The 22,535-nt window shown below is 41.6% G+C and overlaps 1 protein-coding gene across 3 annotated transcripts in view; it reads right to left on the minus strand.

Annotated features, from left to right (window-relative positions):
* DOCK4 (dedicator of cytokinesis 4) overlaps positions 1-22,535 on the minus strand; it is a 455,246-nt gene that overhangs the window by 216,056 nt on the left and 216,655 nt on the right. For all 3 annotated transcript variants that reach the window (XM_059171596.1, XM_059171597.1, XM_059171595.1), the window contains exons 6-8: positions 20,057-20,205; positions 14,587-14,671; positions 7,310-7,461 (exon numbers count right to left, since the gene is read on the minus strand). In XM_059171596.1, the coding sequence (XP_059027579.1) occupies positions 7,310-7,461; positions 14,587-14,671; positions 20,057-20,205 (386 nt within the window). The remainder of the gene's footprint in view (positions 1-7,309; positions 7,462-14,586; positions 14,672-20,056; positions 20,206-22,535) is intronic.

The raw sequence follows: 22,535 nt of genomic DNA on the forward strand, positions 1-22,535 counted from the left end.
CATGGTAAATTCTTTTCCACCCCCTCACTTTAAATCTGGAGGTGTCTTCGGGCTTAAAATGTGTTTCTTGGAGGCAACATATAGATGGGTTTTGTTTTTTTATCCATTCTGATACCCTGTGTCTTTTGACAGGGGCATTTAGCCCATTCACATTCAGGGTAACTATTGAGAGATATGAATTTAGTGCCATTGTATTGCCTGTAAGGTGACTGTTACTGTATATGGTCTCTGTTCCTTTCTGATCTACCACTTGTAGGCTCTCTCTTTGCTTAGAGGACTCCTTTCAATATTTCCTGTAGAGCTGGTTTGGTATTTGCAAATTCTTTCAGTTGTTGTTTGTCCTGGAAGCTTTTAATCTCTCCTTCTATTTTCAATGATAGCCTAGCTGGATATAGTATTCTTGGCTGCATGTTTTTCTCGTTTAGTGCTCTGAAAATATCATGCCAGCTCTTTCTGGCCTGCCAGGTCTCTGTGGATAAGTCAGCTGCCAATCTAATATTTTTACCATTGTATGTTACAGACTTCTTTTCCCGGGCTGCTTTCAGGATTTTCTCTTTGTCATTGAGACTTGTAAATTTTACTATTATGTGACGGGGTGTGGGCCTATTCTTATTTATTTTGAGGGGCATTCTCTGAACCTCCTGAATTTTGATGCTTGTTCCCTTTGCCATATTGGGGAAATTCTCCCCAATAATTCTCTCCAGTATACCTTCTGCTCCCCTCTCACTTTCTTCTTCTTCTGGAATCCCAATTATTCTAATGTTGTTTCGTCTTATGGTGTCACTTATTTCTCGAATTCTCCCCTCGTGGTCCAGTAGCTGTTTGTCCCTCTTTTGATCAGCTTCTTTATTCTCTGTCATTTGGTCTTCTATATCACTAATTCTTTCTTCTGCCTCATTTATCCTAGCAGTGAGAGCCTCCATTTTTGATTGCACCTCATTAATAGCTTTTTTTATTTCAACTTGGTTAGATTTTAGTTCTTTTATTTCTCCAGAAAGGGCTTTTATATCTCTCGAGAGGGTTTCTCTAATATCTTCCATGCCTTTTTCGAGCCCGGCTAGAACCTTGAGAATTGTCATTCTGAACTCTAGATCTGACATATTACCGATGTCTGTATTGATTAGGTCCCTAGCCTTCGGTACTGCCTCTTGTTCTTTTTTTTGTGGTGAATTTTTACGTCTTGTCATTTTGTCCAGAGAAGAGTAAATGAAGGGGCAAGTAAAATACTAAAAGGGTGGCAACAACCCCAGGAAAATATGCTTTAGCCAAATTAGAAGAGATCCAAAATCGTGAGTGGGGAGAAAGGGGATAAAAAGAGGTTCAAAAAGGAAGAAAGAAAAAAGAAAAAAAAAAAGAAAAGAATTTTTTTTAAAAAAAGAAAACACCTAAGAAAAATGTAAAAAAAAATATATATATATATTAGATAAACTAGTAAAAAATCGTTAAAAAATAAAAAGGTAACAGTTAAAAAAAAAAAAAAAATTTTACCCGAAGGCGAGAAAAAAAAAAAAAAATGAAAAAGAAAAAATTAAATTAACTGCAAGACTAAAAAAAATCACAGGAAAAAAGCCATGAGTTCCGTGCTTGGCTTTCTCCTCCTCTGGAATTCTGCTGCTCTCCTTGGTATTGAAACCGCACTCCTTGGTAGGTGAACTTGGTCTCGGCTGGATTTCTTGTTGATCTTCTGGGGGAGGGGCCTGTTGTAGTGATTCTCAAGTGTCTTTGCCCCAGGCGGAATTACACCGCCCTTACCCGGGGCCGGGGTGAGTAATCCGCTCGGGTTTGCTTTCAGGAGCTTTTGTTCCCTGAGCGCTTTCCGTAGAGTTCCAGAGGACGGGAATACAAATGGCGGCCTCCTGGTCTCCGGCCCGGAGGAGCCGAGAGCCCAGAGCCCCACTCCTCAGTGCGCCCTCAGAGAACAGCGCCCAGTTACTCCCGTCTGCCTGACCTCCGGCTGCGCTCCGAGCTCACCGAGCCTGCGACCGGTTCAAGGTAACACGGAGCTGCGAGCTTACTGTCGGCTCTGTCTCTGTAGCCGGCTTTCCCGTTCCAATACCCGCAAGCTCTGCGACACTCAGACACCCCCGATCCTTCTGTGACCCTGCGGGACCTGAGGCCACGCTGACCCCGCATGGGCTTCGCCCCGGTTTAGCCTCTGGAGCGATGTCCCTCAGCGGAACAGACTTTTAAAAGTCCTGATTTTGTGCGCGGTTGCTCCGCCGCTTGCCGGGAGCCGGCCCCTCCCCCCGGGGTCTATCTTCCCGTCGCTTTGGATTCACTTCTCCGCCAGTCCTACCTTTCAGAAAGTGGTTGTTTTTCTGTTTCCAGAATTGCTGTTCTTCTTCTCTTCGATCTGCCGATGGATTTTCAGGTGTTTGCAATCTTTAGATAAGCTATCTAGCTGATCTCCGGCTAGCTGAAGCAGTCTCAGCTTGCTACTTCTCCGCCATCTTGACTCCTCCCCTCACCAAATCCTTTTGTAATGTGGTTGTTCCTCCCCTCTGTATCCTCTTCTTTGTATCCAGTTCCTGCTCATGAGGTCAGTTGTGAGCATTCAACAATCCATAGAGGGGTGACCCAGAAGAGGTTTTCAGTTTACAGGATGCCCTTGTATCTGTAGTTATTGCTGCTTTCCCCACACTCTGGTGATAATTTCTTCAGTTTTTTTTCCTGATATTTATATTTCAAACAGCATCACTGAGCCAGTTCTGTTCAAGGACATGAATTCTGTAGGCTTGGACATATATCTTCCTTTACAGATCTTCAAATTGTGGCACAGATGTATTTTGATTGGCAGAGTCTAGGTTAGATAACTGCCGAGGCCCTTGGGTTCGTTCGCTGCCGTCCAGCTGTCTTTGGCGGTGGCGGGCAAGTCTCTGTCAGATCCCAGCTTTGCAGTCTTTGCGTTATGAGCTTCCAGATTTTATTCGACTTTTTTTTTTTTTTTTTTTTTTTTTTTTTTGCCTGGACTGAATCCCGCGTACCCCGCCAGAGTCGCTCTGGGTTGGACTTCCAGGTAGAAATTTTTTTTGAGAGAAAATTAATGGGCTTTCTAAATATGACCCAACTTTAGGGACAATTTAAGTTTTTCGGTGGAAAACATACCCTTCCTGGTATTGTAGAGATACATGTGGGTCACTGTTCTACTGAGTTGAACCAGAAGGGGAGGATTTTCATATGTTGTCTCCTTTTGCATTTGCCATCTCCAAGTACTACTAACCTACTTATCACTGGCACACAGTAAGAGTCAATGCTACTTTGATTTTCTTAAAGTATTTGAGATGGACTCAATTCAGAAAACCAATTTCTGTAGCAAAGAGCATTTTTAAGGCCCTATGTTTAGTATTATCATTATCAATAATTTATAACAACTTATTATTAAGACTATCAGTCTCTGGGGCGCCTGGGTGGCTCAGTGGGTTAAGCCTCTGTCTTCGACTCAGATCATGATCTCAGGGTCCTAGGATCAAGCCTCGCATCAGGCTCTCTACTCAGCGGGGAGCCTACTTCCCCCCACCCCCTGTCTGCCCACTTGTGATCTCTCTCTCTGTCAAATAAATAAATAAAATCTTAAAAAAAAAAAAAGATTATCAGTCTCTGAAATTCTAACTCTGACTCTTGTGATCCCTCTCTCAGTCAAATAAATAAACAATACTAAGAAAAAAAAAAAAAAAAGACTATCAGTCTCTCAAATTCTAACCCCGGTTGACTATGCAAACTTTCTGTGCCTTGGTTTCCTCGCCTACAGTATCAGTGCTGACGACATTTTTAAAGCATTTAGGGTGAAGTCTGGAAAATGGTTAGTGCTCAGTAAATGCTGGCTGTTTACTTCTTAGAGGAGGAAAGCTTAAAAAAGAAAAAAAAAGTCCCAAAGAGTTGTCTGCCTTGTGAGAGGAACAAACATCTACTGCTCCTCACCACACCTCCACCAGCTTAGCCCACGTTGGCCTGGCCACCTACACCTGGACAAGGTAACTTCCTGTGATTAATGGTCAGGATCAATGCTATAAATATTATACTTGGGATGTGTCTTATTTTTTCTATATTATAGCAGTCATGATCTTTTTTTTTTTTTTTTAAAGATTTTATTTATTTATTTGTCAGAGAGAGAGAGCGAGCAGAGAGAGAACGAGCGAGCACAGGCAGACAGAGTGGAAGGCAGAGTCAGAGGGAGAAGCAGGCTCCCTGTGGAGCAAGGAGCCCGATGTGGGACTTGATCCCAGGACGCTGGGATCATGACCTGAGCCGAAGGCAGCCGCCCAACCAACTGAGCCACCCAGGCGTCCCAACAGTCATGATCGTTAACAACAAAAGCATTCACTTAAATATACCACCTTTTGTCTACAGATTTACATTGTTTGGACTGGACATGGAACTCAGAAAAAGAAAAAAAAATCAAATTATCAGTTTCCCCAACAAAATAATTAACAGGACAATTTAAGAGGGAGAGAGGGAGGGAAACTAGCTAAAAAGTGACTTGCGAAACTTATCAATCAGCTGTAATACTTGGGCTTGATTTCCAGATTCCAGATAAGGGTTCCAGATAAGTGCTAATTCCAGATAAAGAATTTGTAAAATTGTATGAGTCAATATGGGAAAACTAAAGGCTGGCTGGAGATGGATACTTGATCATGAGGGAATATTAAGTCGTTAAGCGAATATCAGTCGTTAAGTGTCTGTCTTCCGCTTAGGTCATGATCCCAGGATTCTGGAATCGAGCCACATATCTAGCTCCCTGCTTGGCGGGAAGCCTACTTCTCCCTCTCCCACTACCGCTGCTTATGTTCCCTCTCTCGACATCTTTCTGTCAAATAAATAAATAAAATCTTTTTTAAAAAATAAGGGAATATTAATTTCTTAGGTAGTAATTTCTTTGGAATTCCTCTTTTTTAGGGATATACCCACATTTGAAAATGGGTATCTGGTATTTGCCTCCAAATAACCTGGAGGCAATGAGGAGAACTGGAAAGGGGTGTGGTTTAAATAAGACCAGGTTTGAGCTGATCACTGTTGAAGCTGGAGGCAGGTACCTGAGGCTTTATGATACTATTCTACCTTTTCACATCTGTAATTTTCTAAGAAAAAAAAAAGTTTAAAAAAGAAATGCAAGTTGGTTTTAAAATACCCATACATCCCACACTGTTAGGCCTAAGAAGAAACACAAGGTCTCAAAATCATATCTTACCTTTGTAATACCTTTTTCTGAAAAGACGCAAAATACTTTACACTTATAAGCTAGGCTGGGAGCCCTAAGAGAAGCCAGATTTGTCACCAGTTCCAAGATGAATGAAAAGACAGAGGCAAGTGAAGGGGTCAGGGCAGCTGCAGTCAACAGCCAAGACCAGAGTCAAGTCCGGTCTCCAGATCTGCGTATCCTAAGTCCCCTTCAAAGGGTAATGGTGACTTGCCCTGTGCCATCAATGGAACCAAAGTTACTCACAGCAAGGTTCTGAAAATTCCCTAAAGGAATAATCGCTGTGCTGCCCAAAATCTCAGAAAGCAAGAACATAAATCTGAAACTGTTCCATCACCTCGTAAGCATATCTATTTATTCTTACTTATTCTTTTGCTCATCATCTTTGTGATGATTACGATGTAGAAGCAGTGAAGAAGGACTTAGGCTTGATGTCTTCTAGGGCCATGACTTCTCAGGTGGATTATCAGAGAAGTGTGTGTGACAGAGGCCAGGGAGAGGGGAAGAAGAAGAAAAGGGGGAAGGCGAAGGGAGAGGCGGGCACAGAGGGGAGCCCAGCTGCGTCACAGAGCAGAAAAAAGGCCCAACTCCTGGTATGAACTTGGAGACCACAAAAACATATTTTGGGGATCCTGTACCCAGGTTATTTTCCCACTTTCATCAAGCACATAGGAATAAAAGAAGGGGAATTCTGTTGCTTAAAACCTAAAACGATATTTTAGGAGATTTCAAAATGTTTAAAACAAAACTAAGAGAGCAGCTAATTTTAATTCTAAATTAACACGTTCCTGTGGTGATGCAATGTGAACATTAGTGGCAAAGGGGAATTTTTACATAGTCTTCAAAACCTTAGCTTAACAGGAATGAGTAGAAGAATGACCTCATGCCTCCCTTTTACTTTTCCTATAGTTTGTTAAATATTTTAGAGACAACATGTTATATAGACAATGTTATGGGGAATTTTTGTTAAACTATCTGGAAACCAAGCTCTCTAAGACACTCGTCAATATGTTAGCAAGTATTATCTCTAAATAATCTTTCACATTTCTAAAGCAAATGCTAAGCTGCAATTTGGATCTGTTTTTCAAGCCTTTATTTTCTTCCCTTTTTAGCACTACTGGTCTGTGTTTCTAACTTACGATTGATTTCCTTCAAAAGCGTATAAAGTAGATTTTGAAACTATTATCATTGTTAATTACACATCTTATAAATTCTGTCCTTGCTACCTAAAAATATATATGTATTTTTTAACCAGGAGAGAAATACTCCAGAATTATTTTGTATTTATTTAACAATGTATGTGGCTCAGAGTTGCTTAAAATTGTCAGCATTTTAATAAGCATCATTTTTTAAAACATGGTAAAGTTGGGTCATGTGTGATTTGTGTGTTATAATTTTAATTCTAAATTTAATTTTTTAATGTAAAAGGTGGCATGCATTGTGTTCAACTTTAAAGCAAATACCAAAAAATTTGAAACATTAAAAAAAAAAATCTCAACAAGGGTGGAGGCTTTTGAATAACAACCAAAATATCCACTACAGGTTTTTCCTAAATATTAAAAACTTGCCCTAAGAGAAGACACTGAGAACTAAGGGGGAAAAAAAAAAAAGTATATTTGAAACAGCTTACCATTTCACAGCTCTGAAACTCTAATGGGACGGTTTCCAAGTACTTACCCGTCTCTTGATATTATCTAACACAGGGAAGACAACAATAATGCAATTGTTTACTGCAAATTTGAAAAATACAATGTGTTGACCTTGATAAGCAAACCAAATTTGCACTTTAGAAATATTGTCTTCCTTGCATTATCAATATAAAGTAACTCGAATAACAGACCTGATATTAATGACATACTTTCATTTAGTAATAATTATCATGGTTCTACACCCCTTTTGAGTTTTTCAAAGAACTTCTGTATGCATCACCCCATTTAACTTTCATGGGAACCTCCACAGGGTAGGCAGGTTAGAAATTCACAGAGGTCTACAAATGAGAAAATTGTGGCTCACAGAGGGAAAGTATACAAGGTCCTATATTCCAAAGCTTGCCAATTACAAATGCTCACCATTGCAACATGCAGAAATCCTAGGCATGTTTCCATATGCAGTTACCTGATTGGTCGATTCTCTTTACTGTCGAAGAGTGAGAAGATGACCTCAAGCTCCTCCCCCAGGTTGGAACACATGAGGCTCTTCATCTGCACAAAGAGGTGGTGATTGCTGGCCTGCACTGGGGTGTCTTTCTTCCGATGTCGGTGCTCCATCTGAATAACACGCCCCAACAAAAACATGATCAGCATGGACTGAAGAAAACAATGTGATCCAACAAACTAGTTAGCGATCGTATGATTATGATGTCTGGTGGTACCTTTCTTTTTTTTAACCCCCCCGCCCCGTGGATTTGGCATCTGGTTGGATGATACACTCCAAATTTTCTTCCAACTTCTTAAAATAAGAAACCATGAAGTCTGCAGACCATCAAGGAATCTTGCTTTAAGAATTTGGTTTATCATCTAATCTATCTATCTATCTATCTGTCTGTCTATCTATTGAGGGAGAGGTGGGGAAAGGGGGAGAGAGACAGAGAATTGTAAGCAGGCTCCACGCACAGCACAGAGCCCAACGTGGAGCTCCATTTCACAACCCTGAGATCATGACGGGAGTTGAAATCAAGAGTCAGATGCTTAACGGACTGAGCCACCCAGGCGCTCCAAGAATTGGGTTTTAAATCATTAATGTTAAAATGATAGCAACTTGCTGAGTAGGTTCAGGCAGCATGAAGTTCAAAAGATTCTACTGTTCCCTTATCAACCTCCAGGGAGAAAACAAATTATTACTCATTGTTAAAAAAAAAAAAAAAAAAAAAGAAAGAAAGACTAAACTGTATCTGGTCATTTCACTGACAGTAGTTAAACAATGTAGCCATGATTTCACATTTTTCATAATTAAAAGTCCTTTTAAAGTATACAAAATTGCAAAATTATGATAGTTTTCTGAGACATGCTGTGGTGATATTCAATCACGAGAGCAAGAAAATGTTTCTAACTTGCCGTGGAGCTATAGGGAGGCAGATGGGGAAGCCGGTGAGCTGGCTAAAAGGAGGAGCAGCATCATGTCCACATCTCATTCCTGCCTAGCAGAGGCTACACTTGGGAGGCAGGATCAGAAGCGGGCATTAACAGAAGTGAAGGAGGAAAGGAATCACTGATAGTTTTGGGGTGAACAGAACATGGGGGAGACCAGTCAGGCAACACACACTTGTTAACTATCTCCTCTGTGCCAAGCAGTGGGAACGCACTGATGAGAAAACAGAAATAGCCCCCACCTTCACGGATCTTATCTACCAGGGGGAGCAGACAGCAACAAAATCATCCTGCATGCAGACAGGAAACCACAACTGTGACAAATGGAGAGGAAGAACCAGCTTACCATGAGGTTCTGGAAGGATGCGATCTGACTTGTATCTGGGCAGTCAGAACAGGTGTCCTGAGAAAGTGACACTTTGGCCAAGACCCAAAGACGAAGCAGGAGCAAGGAATAATGTAGGACAGAGGTTCTCCAGCAAGGTGCTGGAAAAAAACCCAGTTGTTCTTCCCCCTAACCTATTATAGGCAGATTATTTTGATAACATACAATAAAAATGTCATGGTAATGTTAGAATGTTGTGATGGTTTCTAAACTTTTGCTCACCGTTTTTGTACTTGGACCAGTTACAAACGGTCCACGGTCCAGATAGTTCTTGGACCACCTTCAAGGAGAAGTGATTCAGAGTAAGAGCACAGGGAAAACATATACAAAGGACTGTGTATTCGCAGAACAGGTGCGGAGAATGAGGAGGAATTTTGCTTTCCTAATACAGATTACTAATGGCCACCTCTTCTGGCTCACTTCACAGTTTAAAAAAAAAAAAAAAGAGAGTTCAGGAATTAATTCCACAGTAATGGGGTAATATCCTTTCCTAGGGGTAAGACACATAACCCTGTTTCTACATGAACCATTTTTTTTTTTTTTATGTTTCTTAGTTCAACAATTCCTGACTGACGAAGATTTGAAAGGAAAAAACACCATATAAATTTACAATTGTAAATGCAACAGGAAGAGATTACGAGAAGTTTTTCATGCTTTTATCTTTTATTTGAAGTACTCAGAAGGTAAACAGTTAAAAACGCAATTAAGCAAATGCATCTGTAATCACTGTATACTCAACAGGTACGACGGACAGCTCTCTGCGAAAGTGAAGAGTCCACTTTCTTGTAAAGTGCATTTCAGCTTTGTGTTATGTGTTACTGATGATTGCTAGAAAAACCTTCCTGCAGAGAAAATTCTAGCCATAGGGGAAAAATAAAAAGCATAGTTCTGCCTTGTTTTCTGAGAAGGTTGCTCTATTTTGTGCTTTTCAAAATTCTTTTTTTACCAAAGCAAAAGAAGCATCATACGGTCATACAACTACATCCCTTTAATTCACAAAGAAGCTTTTTATTTTCTGAAAATGCTAACTTATTTACTGATATACTTAAAAGTTGAGAGTAACAGCTCAAAGTACTATGAGGAAATGAATGAAGATTATGGACTAGAGTGGGAGAAACAGGTATAAAAACCTTATTTAAATAAAGGACCTCAAGGAGGTCTTTAGAAACCTCTGATCTTTATTTCAAACAATGCAAAGCTCCTAGCTAGCATCAGTCAAAACATTCATTAAAAATGGAGCAAAAAAGAAAAAAAAAACTAGCTCCTTTACTCATGCAAGGAATTCAATATATCTAGATCAGTGGTTCTCAAACTTGGCTGCACTTTAGAATCACCAGGAGAGCTTTTAAAAAATACTTATGCCCAGGACCTATCCCAGAACAATTAAATTAGAATTTCCAGGGGATAGGGGTCCAGAGAGTGATAGTTTTAAAAGCTCCCCAGGTGATTCTAATGTGCAATGAGGGTTGAAAACTATTGATTGAGATCATATGCAAAGACATGCAAATCAATGCTGACTGAAAAATGCATTGCTGCATCTTCTGTAAAATTACTGCCTTCGAACCTTGGATTTTTGCATGCATGCCTGTCCTAAGCCTGATTATCCACATGTGATATAAGTCATCACAAATGGCTCCGAAATCTCCCCTTCATCCGCCCACCATTCTTCCAGGTCTGCAAAAGATGTGGACGTAAGTAGGTTGTGATGACTTGTTTATCTCCTGGTAACTCACTACTATGGGGAACGGCTAAAAATATCTCTGTGAAAATATTATTACAAAAACAAAATTAAAAAGGCATGTTCACACTTTAAGGGCTATAATTTGGTGGTTATAACAAACAGACAAAAATCCATCTGTGAAATGAATTATGCTTACAAAGGCACCTACCAGCCACTCTAAATGTGCTTATTGTTTAACTAAACCTTTGATTTGAAAAAGAAAGAGATTCATTCCAAAGATTTATTGAAGGGATATAAATATTTAATCCTCATATAATGTATCAATTACTGGGTAGATTGCCTATATCATGGTTTTTCAGCTTCAGAACTACTGATAATTTGGGCTGGATATTTCCTTGTTGTGAGGGCTTTCCTGGGTTTTGTACAATGTCCAGCAGCTTTCTCTGGCTTCTATGCATCAGACCCAGAAGCACCTCTCCCCACCTCCATCCACCCACCCACAATTGTGACAACCAAAAATGTCTCCAGACATGGTCAAATGTCCCCTGCTCTCTGTTTGAGAATCTCTGGTCCACCCACTAAGGATCATAAAGCAGTTAGTTAACGTGATCTTATAAAATCAAGAAAGGTTTATAAAAAGATACTCTGTGTGCACAGATAAACAGAGAATCTAGCTAAGGCTCTCTTTATTTACAGAAGGATTGGGATCCGGCCTTTGGCAGAAAACCAAATGTTCCAAGTGGACATATGTTAACACTGTGAGGTTTAGCACATTTTACTGCTTAGATGAACATAATTAGGTGAGAAAGATCTGCTAACAAGGCTATCCAAAACCTAAAGCAAGACTGTTTTTCTTCTTTTAAAGATGCAGTATGGATTTAGCAAGATACAAACGTCTGTGTTTCAAATAGGACATGGAGAAGACATATTAAAAAAAACAACAACAGGGACGCCTGGGTGGCTCAGTTGGTTAAGCAGCTGCCTTCGGTTCAGGTCATGATCCCAGCATCCTGGGATCGAGTCCCACATCGGGCTCCTTGCTCGGCAGGGAGTCTGCTTCTCCCTCTGCCTCTGCCTGCCATTCTGTCTGCCTGTGTTCACGCTCTCTCTCTCTCTCTCTGACAAATAAATTAAAAAAAAAAAAAAAAAGAAAAACAACAACAACAACAACAAGTGCCAACAATCAATTAAACATCCCCTACCGGGGCACGCATGCCATGGCCCTTGAACTGTAAGTGACGACAAACACCAAAAAAACGACGCTGACGATGACGACCGGCAAGGCATTGGCGGTGGTTCCTGTGAACTTCACCGGTGAAGTCACTATAGTCAGTCACTTCTATGCTGCCCAGAGAAAAAGAGCAGCGCGATGGACAATCTGATTACTGCTCGGCCAGGACATAAACAGGAACCGGAAGCTGCCTTGCCAAGAACAGGTTCTTCTGCAGCTTATAATAATTTGGGTTTTCCTTGGGCTGCTGTCTTTGCTTTATCAACAGTAAAATATGACCACTATTAGGAGAAACTAAATTTTCAAGGAAAATCACAAATGAACACCTTGGGTGAGGATTTGAGCTCTAAAAATGAAAAACACCCTGGCCTGGAAGTCCGTGCTCATGAGTGGGAGTCCCCTGCCCCAGGGACAGCCACCCGGATGGGACCCCAGAATCGTATCAACATAGCACTCCCAGCGGTCATCACTAACCAATTGGAATGTTGAAAAAGATGGAATCAATTTGCCATCCAATATAAGACATCAGGTCAGAAGAACAAAGATAAAATCACACACATACAAAACCAAACTAGGAAAACTAAAATCTACTTGTGTCAGACACTGTTAGTTGCTTATCGAGTATATGCCATCCCTTAACTAAATACAGGATGTGACTATGTTCTTGCCAAAGAAATGTAACTGCAAATATTGTGTGGAATTTCTAGCCCAGCCCTTTCAAGCCTTTCTCCTTCCTACTGCTGGAAAGCAGATGTAATGGCCAGAGCTCTTGCAGCTGTACTGAACTTGGAAGTATCCTTAACGATGGAAGCCATGGACTGTCTGGCAGAAAAATAAAAAGTCTGTATCACTTTTGACACCATGAAACCAGACACAGGCCCAGAACCTCCTGCCTCCTGGCCTGCGAAAGAAATAAATTTCTATCATGTCTAAGCTTCTACTATTTATTTCACTGAACACAGGCAGATCTAATCTTAAGATCTGGCGTGTAAGGTATCAATTATTCTTGCCACTTGCCTCTCTAATAAGGATGAAATAAAGCTGAGCAAGGAATGTAAATCGACTGAACGCTTAGGTGCGCTGCAAACATTAACTGTCAAGGAAAGGTCACTTACAGGCATTTCTTATTTAATCTTCCTAACAAACATGGTAAGAATTATTTCCTTACTTAACAGGGGAAGAAACAGAATCTCTGAGAGACTAAGTGATAAGCTCAAGACCACACGCCTGAGAAAAGGGAATTGAAATCCAGTTTTTTGGATCTACACCCATGGTCTTTTCATAAGACCATGATGACCTCAAAAACACTGAGTGATGACTTATGAAGTACAAAGCATTGTACGAGATTATCTTGGGGATGACAGAGGAAGTATAAAACACTGCCTACCCTGAAGAAACTTCCAGTCGCGTGATTTAAAAAAGAGACAAATTTGATGCTCAGTCCCTTAAAGAAAACAACTGCAACAAAGACACTCCACTGGAGGACAGGGCTCACAAATAAATTACCCAGATTTTACTTGTTATACAAGCAAAGAATGAGGGGTAACTTGAACTTGAGATGCTCTTACTTTGTTTCCTTCCTCTTTCTCTCCCTCCCTCCAACTGACATTTAACTGTGGTTTCTGCTTAGCACTGATGCCACAAAGGTGTGCCTCATGAAACATTTCTTCTTTTTTTTTTTTTCCTCATGAAACATTTCTCTCAAGAAGCTCAATGTGAAGGAAATTCTCTACAGAAGGCAGAATTAATTCCAACTGACATAATAAGGTGCAGATAAATAATCTGAGCAGAGAGCAGTGATGAAGGAAAAAACTGAAAGTGGTAGAACTGCTTTCTAAAACTCAGACATCAGCTCTGATGGGCTGACCGGTGATTTCCCCACATTTCTCAGACCCAGATCATCTCAGGTCAAGATTATCCCCACTATTCTATGAAGACTACTGTACACTTGGGAAGCTATCCAAAAGAGGCAGGGTCTTCCAGAAATGAGTCTACTATTTACCATAGGTGCTGTTCCTTTCAACATTATAGTAAGATGCATGGGAAACCATACTGAAGTAAAATTACACTGGCATCATGGCTTTTGAAAGCCCTTACCAGCCATAATCTTTGATTTGGGGTTTTAAAAGAGCTTAGTTAGATATCAGGAAATTAGGTAATTTTTACACAAGTATTAAGAATAAAAGGCTAGGGGCGCCTGGGAGGCTCAGTTGGTTAGGTGTCTGCCTTTGGCTCAGGTCATGATCCCAAGATCTTGGGATTGAGCCCTGCATCAGGCTCTCTGCTCAGCGGGAAGCCTGCTTCTCCCTCTCCCTCTGTCTGTTGCTCCCCCTACTTGTGCTCTCTGTCAAATAAATAAAATCTTAAAAAAACTAAAACCAAAACCAAAGGATATAAGGCTAAATACAAGGCAGACTGGACCAGATTTAACTTACCACGTACCTAGGAAAAACTCAAGTGATAGGTGATGAGCAATATGATCAAACATCTTAGAATCATTCACAGACTTCAGAACTGAGGATGGATTAGGGGCTAGAAGGGGTGGGGTAAGATCAGCAGTTGCAGACAATGGAGGAGACACTTTTGATGGATTTTGCATATGGTGGTAATGGGGGCAGGGAGTGGGGGTAACATTTGGGGGAAGAATAAGTGGATATCATTAGCCTCGGCACTGTACTGGAAAACAACAGATAAATATATAGGATTTGTGGGCATATCACTAAACTAACAAAATATACAAAGATGTGCAAAAGAACTTAGAACTTCTTTGGATTTACTTCCTAATATCTAAGACTTGAGAGCTCAGTAGTGCCCATCATATGATTCTGGAACAGGTGAAGTGCCCCAGTTTTTTACCTGGGGCATGGTCACCTCAGCTCTCAATTCTCTTGACTTGCTCCAAATTAAACTTGGAACATCCTGTTCTTATAAAATCAATCAAGTATGAAGAATGCCATGGAAACCACAAAATTAGCAGTGAGGCTGTAAGCCAAGGTTCCATGTACCTACCAGTCGGTAGAGCTCAGTAATGCTGATGTCCTCTGGATCCACCATTGCATACTCTTTCCTGGGCACCAAATCCAGTCCCAGTTGTCTAGAAAACACAGAAAAAAAATGGGGGGAAAAGTCAATTCTATAGAATATATTAAAGAAGAGCATTTTTACTGTGTCATCTCGAAATCAGATATGTCTCCCATCATCCTTCATTCACTCCTGTCTTCTGACTTCTACTAACTGGCTACCACATTTGGAGAAGCCAACATAACCAGGCTGGACATGCGGCATAACTTTAGAAAGGTGACAAAGGCAGGTCAATCGAGGGGATGGGCAGGTCCTGAGCCCCTGCCACTGGAAGCCCCAAGAACCATCACCACAGAAACTCTTCCATGTTAGACCGGGGCAGAAACAAGAGTGAGACATACTTTTGTTCTAGAAATCAAGAGTTGAGAAAGAGGGAAGTCTAGCCTTTAGGATTTGACCTTACAATACATAGCTAGTTACATCCAAAGCAAACACATTTCTTTCTTTTTTTTTTTTTTTTTAATAAACATGTATTTTTATCCCCAGGGGTACAGGTCTGTGAATCGCCAGGTTTACACACTTCACAGCACTCACCAAAGCACATACCCTCCCCAATGTCCATAACCCCACCCTGCCTTCTCCTAACCCCCCTGCCCCCAGCAACCCTCAATTTGTTTTGTGAGATTAAGAGTCACTTATGGCAGACACATTTCTAATGTGACTCTCTGGCAACATGTGTAGTCCTCAGTTACAGAAAGTTCTGGGGTCGGTCATTTGAAGAAACTCAGGAAAGGCAGGGGACAGAAGTTAAAGCAGTACAGTTTTAGGCCTGGGGTAGTGAAATGGTTTAATCTCTCAGGTCAGATGGACACAGCTGACATGTGGCTTACTGTACTAAGAACTGTTCTAAGGTTATACATCTAGCCTCAGTGAGAGCAAGTGTGGTGGCTGATTTGTGAGGTCCTACCACAGATGGAGGAAAATCAGTGTAACTGCCACTTCGCCTCTAGGGACCTTGGTGACATCCTCCTCTCCAGGGTGCCTGCTTGACTACAATGATATCTATGTTGTATCATTCATCTCCTGAAGCTTCCACGACCATCCCAAAAATGTCACGATGTCTCTGTGATGCCCTGTAGATCAAGGCCAAGATACTGTTTCTCTCCCAGACTCTCCTCAGTTATCCCACTCCATGTCTCACTGTAATTCTCTGATGATAATTTTTTCTGTGTCCCTTTCACATCGTCTTCTAACACGGAAGCCTTCTGCCATGGCATTTCCAGTTATAAAACCACAGCTTTCTCCCTTGTGTATTTAAAAAAAAAAATCCTGAAATCCCATACCTTACCCCAAACTTCATTAGAGGTTTTGTAAATAGAACTCATTAATTTGGCACTTACTTCAAGCTGACCCAGCCACCTTGAGGGACAGTTGTTCTTATAATGGCAGTAGTTGTCTTTGATGTGAAAAAGCTTAATTTTCTTCAATTATGTTTCTCTTTGAGAAACATACAAATCATACTCCCATTCTCTAATTTTTCTTGAACTTTCAAATCACATACAGCATTGTGATTTGTTCTCAAAGTACCCATATCTCCCTATTATGGATTAAATGTGTTCCTTTATATGGAAGCCCAATACAGCCAACACCATTATGATTATATTTGAAGACAGGGACCATAATAAGGTAATACAGGTTACATGAGGTCATAAGGGTGGGGCCCTAATCCAATAGAACTGGTGTTCTTATAAGAGGAAGCAGAGACCCCAGAGATTTCTCTATCTCCACATAAGCACAGAGGAAAGGTCATGTGAGGACACAGCAAGAAGGCAGCTGTTTTCAAGCCAGCAAGACAGCCCTCACCAAATTTGAATCTGCTGGTACCTTGATCATAGATGTCCAGCCTCCAGAACTGTGAGAAAATACATGTGTTGTTCAAGCCACCCACTCTATGATATTTTGTTATGGCAGCCCTAGCAGACTAATACATCCCCCCTTGGTCTACCTTACCAGGGATTCTGATAGGGTCTATTCCCCATTCTCTGCCCCCTCCCAAGAGAGAACCACTGCACTCCAATATAAGACATCATTTGACACCAGGACGGTATTGCTGAGGAAAGATTATCTAGCAAAGGAAAGAGGATATATAACTACACATGAATCATGGCACCAACCTTACCCACAGCTCCTTCTTTGAGAAGCTGTCCTATCCTGGGTGTCATGAGGAATTGCTGAGGCAGTCTAGTCATCTGACATCTCCCCTACCCCAGGCACACATGACTGGCTTAACAGATAGACACCTGACCTAAGGACAAATAATCCAGGGACTGGCCAATAGCTTATGAGTGGCTGGTAGAAAACCTCAGTCTAGACAGGAATAGTAGATTTTGGCTTTCAATGAAATTCCTTCTTTGAGAATTTGGACCTGGAAAGTCAGAGCATCAGCCATATGGCACGAGGAAGAAAAGATATTCGAAGGACAACTGGTGTCCATCACTGGAGAATGAGAAAACTCCAACTCTAGCCGCAAAGGCTCTGGAGCAGGTGTGAAGTCCAGAAACCTCCTGGTCCTGGGGTCCCAGGAACCTTTAACTTGCAAGTCTTTCTCTCCTAAAGCTGTAATTGTTCAGTTTCTGCTGGCTTCCTGGGTCCTAGCTGTATGAAGAGAGCTTCCTCTGTTTTTATTTTGTTTTGTTCATTCCTAGGTATATCCTTAGGATACCTCTCCCAGTGTTTGAGATTTTCCTAGCTCACAGAACAGGATCCAGGCAGTGTTTTAATATCAGGAAGAAGAAATGAGGTAAAAGGAGAAAGGAGTAAATGCTCAGGATATGGGAGACCAGAGCAGGGAAGGGAGGGGCACACTCTTTATCATTTCAGTCACTGGAAAGAAAGAAAGAATGGATTCTCCCTCCTGTATGATCTTAGTGAGAAAAGTCAAAGGACAACACAGGACTCTATGGAGAACAGAAACAGGTATCATTATTTTAACTCTGTGTGACACTTCCAGGTGTGGATACTTCTTTTCATGGCTCTGTTAAGGAACAAAAGGAAATAGCTCCTCCTCCACTTCCTCCCAAGCTTCCCACATGCAGAGGGCTTCTCTTTACCACTGGTTACATGGTCTCATGATACACAACATGAGATTGAACATTCTTAATTTATGGTCATCCAGAGATCTACATGCTGACAGATAATTTTGCAGAAAAATCTGATCTAGTTTAATCTAGATAATTTAATTATCTAGAGATAATTCTCTTGCATTATCTGAATTTGTTTTTCTTTTAGCACTACTCAATAAGACAACTGATTTAATACTTACAAGAAGCCAGTAAATGCACAATCTGTGTGCTGTAAGTTGTTTTTAAGTTAAGTGGTCAAAGAAAACAGAATGAGACCTTAGAAAATTCATGAATTTGAGGATGAGCTATATAAATTATATTGTTCATTTTCATGCATCAATGTTTTCCCAACTTACCATAAATTAGCCACAGAACTGCCCAAAGTAAAGCTAGAATTTACATGAGTCAAAACGGAGTCATGATTCAGTCATAATTAATGTTTTTCTCTCTGTCATCATCTCCTTCCTAAAACTGAAAAAGTATCTTTCTGCCTGCTCTATATTTCTATGCTATTTTTGATAAGCTACTTCATCCAACTTTCTTCCTATTTACAAACTCATCTTTAAAGAAGGACCAGCATAATGACTAAGAGCCAATATAAGTCAGTGAAAACTCAAAATATTTTTTTTCAAAATGAAAAAGAAACACAGGAAAGACAGCATGAGTCCCTTTCAAACAGCCTTGAAATTACCCCCACCCACTCTGCCTCATCTCACATAGCAAGACGGGAGGCTTGGTGCAAATGGCCGCCATGTTTTCTTCCCCAGGAAATGCTGTGTGTTTGGACTCATACAGTCCTGGAGCAGAAACGGCCCACAGACCTTCTCTAGTTCAACGTACTCCTTCCACAGGTGAGAAAAGTGAAGTCAAGAAGGGCTCAGGAATTCGCCTCATGTCTCAAAAAGCAGCATTCCTAGTCTAATGTCCTGTTGCCATTCCCCACCTACGGTTGTTTTTTGTTTTTTTTAATCCCCCACGGAATCAATCTTGTAAAGGTAAATAACTTGGGGCTATCATACTGCTCATCTGTAAAAGATGAATGGCACATCTTACTCAACAAAATAGCCCAAGTACTCAAGGTGAGCATGAGGCTTAAAGTAGGTCCATGTGCTCATAACTGTAGTCATCTCATCTCAGAGGAATCAAAACTGGCTTCTGAGAGAGCAACTTCCTGCAGTCAGAAGAAGCTGCACTCTAGCTTCAAATCGATTTTTCCAGATTCAATAAGAGGTGAATTCATCTGTGGTGTATGTCCTGCCATTTCCCCCTTTTCTGCTGGCTTTTCTTTTATTCTGTACCCCTAAGATCCTTTGAAGGTCCAATTAGCCAATGGGGACTGAGAGGGGAAAGGAAGGGAGGACAAGACCATGACACTGAGAGACCTTTTGACTTCTTGCAACAAGCCCAGGATCATAGCCAAAGTGTATTCTAATTTCTCACCCACATATTAGCATTCATACTTAGTACAATATCAGCCCTGATCAGAGCTTTAAATGATGAGATTAACTGAAGTGTTTGGAGGTTATTTTAGATTAGTCATAGTTTTATTTAAGAATAAATCTTGGTCTACTTTTTACTGAGTTCTCCAAAGCAGCTCCTCAAAGGGGCCAATATCTACACACAGGCGGATTCAAGGGCAATAATCAATTCCCCCATGGTGCACCTGTTTTAAGACTTAATAGGCAGGGACGCCTGGGTGGCTCAGTTGGTTAAGCAGCTGCCTTCAGCTCAGGTCATGATCCCAGCGTCCTGGGATCGAGTCCCACATCGGGCTCCTTGCTCTGCAGGGAGCCTGCTTCTCCCTCTGACTCTGCCTTCCACTCTGTCTGCCTGTGCTCGCTCTCGCTCGCTCTCTCTCTGACAAATAAATAAATAAAATCTTTAAAAAAAAAAAAAAAAGACTTAATAGGCAGTGTTAACATCAGCGTCTCCCTCCAGATTAGTCTGGTGACATATTACCACAATACGGAAGGGGTATATATTAAAAGCAAATACACATGCCAAACCTAAAGCTTATTTTTAAATAAGACCTATTTAGAAGAAGCCTTATCCGGTTGATCCCTGTAAATATTTCATATTCTACAAGAACGTGCACACTGTCGACCTCACAGGCCACTAGAGAACAAACAACATCCTGGTGCCCTCCCCAGCCTGAGGGGATCCAGTTCTCAGCTCCATCGATGACCGTCTTCCCTAAGTCCCCACAAGGAGAAAACTGAAAAAACCCCATATGGTGTTTTCGGTGTTATTACCACACAGTGACTCACACCTATGTGACATCTGTCACCAGAGACACCCCGGCCCCCACCACCACCACCATGGGGGACGGTACTCACTCATTGCCCCAGTCCAGGCGGGCGGTAATGTGACGCTTCACATCCTTCATCCGGTCGTGGGTCAGATGGCCCACCAGCACCTGCCGGCGCAGATCCAGGATTTCATTCATGATGTGCCACAGCCGATGGAAGAGATCGCCTTCATTTCTCTGGGAAGTACCCAAACATGGAAGCGGTGGTCAGTCCCCAGAGTGAGCGGGGAGGGGGGACAAGTCCAGCTCAGCCTCCATGTGCTTGCCACTCGGTGGGCAGATTCTCTGTGAACGGGTCCCTCTCCCCTCACACTCGAATACGCCCGCTGCGCTCTACACTCTCAGCCAGGTGCACGGCCAGGTGCTGTCCAAGAATCCAACTTCCCTTTCCAGGAGTCCTCACCACGCCTCCACGCCCGGAGCACTGCCCCTCCTCCACCTCCAACCCTCCTTTCTTTAGCTCCATCCACATTCTGCTGTCCTTCAAGGCTCCACCCGAATCCACCTCTGTCAGGAACCTTCCGTGATAACTCTTACTCACATTCTTTTCTCTCTTCTCTCAACAGTGGCTGCATACAATAAAGCCCGCTTCAACAGAAAACACTATGATATTCTTATTATTTCTTACATGCTGGTCTTCCTGCTTTACTGTATTTCCCATCACAAGCTGGCTCTACACAGAGAACTCTCAAACCCATTCACTGCTATTATCTGGTCACTATTCAGACGTCTATGAACAAACACTGTTTTCTTTCTTACTTGTTAAATATTCATGTAGATTCAATACTCTCCTGGGAAATTTGTCAAGCAAGGCGACTTAACATAAGGAAGATGGGTGAAACTCCCAGCTTCAAACGCTGCTTTTGCTACTTATTTGTTTTAAAGCCTTGGTGAGTGAGTTCTGTCATCTGTGAAACAGACAGTCCTACCTTCCTATACAGTTGTTTTGTGGCCTGGAGATAATGTTGGTGAAGGGAGGTCAGCACAGTGATGAAGAACACAGACTTGGGAGCCTGGCTGTGCAATCTGCATTCCAAGTTTGCCATTTACTCGCTGATAAACCTTTGGCAACTTATTAACCTCTTCGTGTGTATTTTCTTATCTATAGAATGGATATTATAATAACTACCTGATTGGGTCACTGTCAAGATTGATAAGTTAATACACCAAAACTGTTAGAATAATGCCCGACCTAGAATAAATACCACCCAAGTGTTGGCAGTTACTAATACTGTTACTGCCGTGGGGTTGGTCCAGGACAAGCCTTCTGCTAACGTTGTCTCTTTACCCAAAGCTGGCCTGTATCTCTTACCTAGAGACATGGAGGGCAAAACTATTTCTAAGTATCTACCCTTCATCTTTCTTTCTTTCTTTTTTTTTTTTTTTAATTTTATTTATTTATTTGACACAGAGAGAGAGATCACAAGTAGGCAAGGAAGCAGTCAGAGAGAGAGAGGAGGAAGCAGACTCCCAGCGGAGCAGAAAGCCCGATGCAGGGCTGGATCCCAGGACCCTGGGATCATGACCTGAGCCGAAGGCAGAGGCTTAACCCACTGAGCCACCCAGGCACCCCAGCCCTTCCTCTTTCTTAACAAGAAGCTATACTTTTACTTTCTACTAAAATATTAGTAGAGGACATGAACAGTGGTATAAAAGGATTGAGATTTATCATACATCTGAAGCCCTCTGCAGTGAGAAACTGCCAGAAATAGCAGAAGTTCTGTGGGATGGGAAAAGATGCTCGGTCAGAACACATTTTTTTTTTTTTTTTAACATTTAAAAAAGTCATAACATGTCTTCTACTTTATCAAGACTTGGTGACTTGGAGTGTTTTAATGTACTGTGCGGGTAAGACAAATGTGCTGGCTGAACAGCAAAGCTTTCTCCATGACACTATCCCTGGTCCTCTGAGATAAAAATAATTGTGCTCTCGACATTTAAAGCTCTCTACTATGCTTGTTCTACTATTACCTCTCACTCTTTACTCATGTTATACGCTCCCATACAAGTCACGACAGGCACACTGTAATGCAATACTCTGGTAATTCACGGCTCAGAGTCCATGGTCTCCACTGGGTGTGATCCTCCAACCACAGATGCTGGGTCTCCCTCGGGTAGGCCCAGCAGCTGGAGAAGAATGGGATCCTTGATTTATGGGAGGTCATTTTGTGGATCTTGAGAGCTAGATTCCATCTAAGTCATGTGAAACAGTAAGGAAAGATCAAGAAAGACTTGAGGTGGTCAGTGGCCAATGGAAAGGTCCACACGAGTCAAATAAATTACATAAGGAAGATATAAAATAAGTCAAGTCCTATGCAGCAAAATGAAGAGGCAGCTCTGTTGGAAAAGCCATCAGCCCTGCTCTTGGGGACGACGGTGTTTTACAGTTGTGCGGTAGGATGGACTTCATTTTCTAATGATGTCTCCTCTAGTACTTAAGTTGAAGAGAATGCTAAGACGATAAGGAAGCTGGATCCTTCGTAAAAATGAAACCAGCTGGTCAGCGT

The sequence above is a fragment of the Mustela lutreola genome, chromosome 4 (assembly GCF_030435805.1).
Source record: "Mustela lutreola isolate mMusLut2 chromosome 4, mMusLut2.pri, whole genome shotgun sequence".
In the NCBI taxonomy this organism is placed as follows: Eukaryota; Metazoa; Chordata; class Mammalia; order Carnivora; family Mustelidae; genus Mustela; species Mustela lutreola.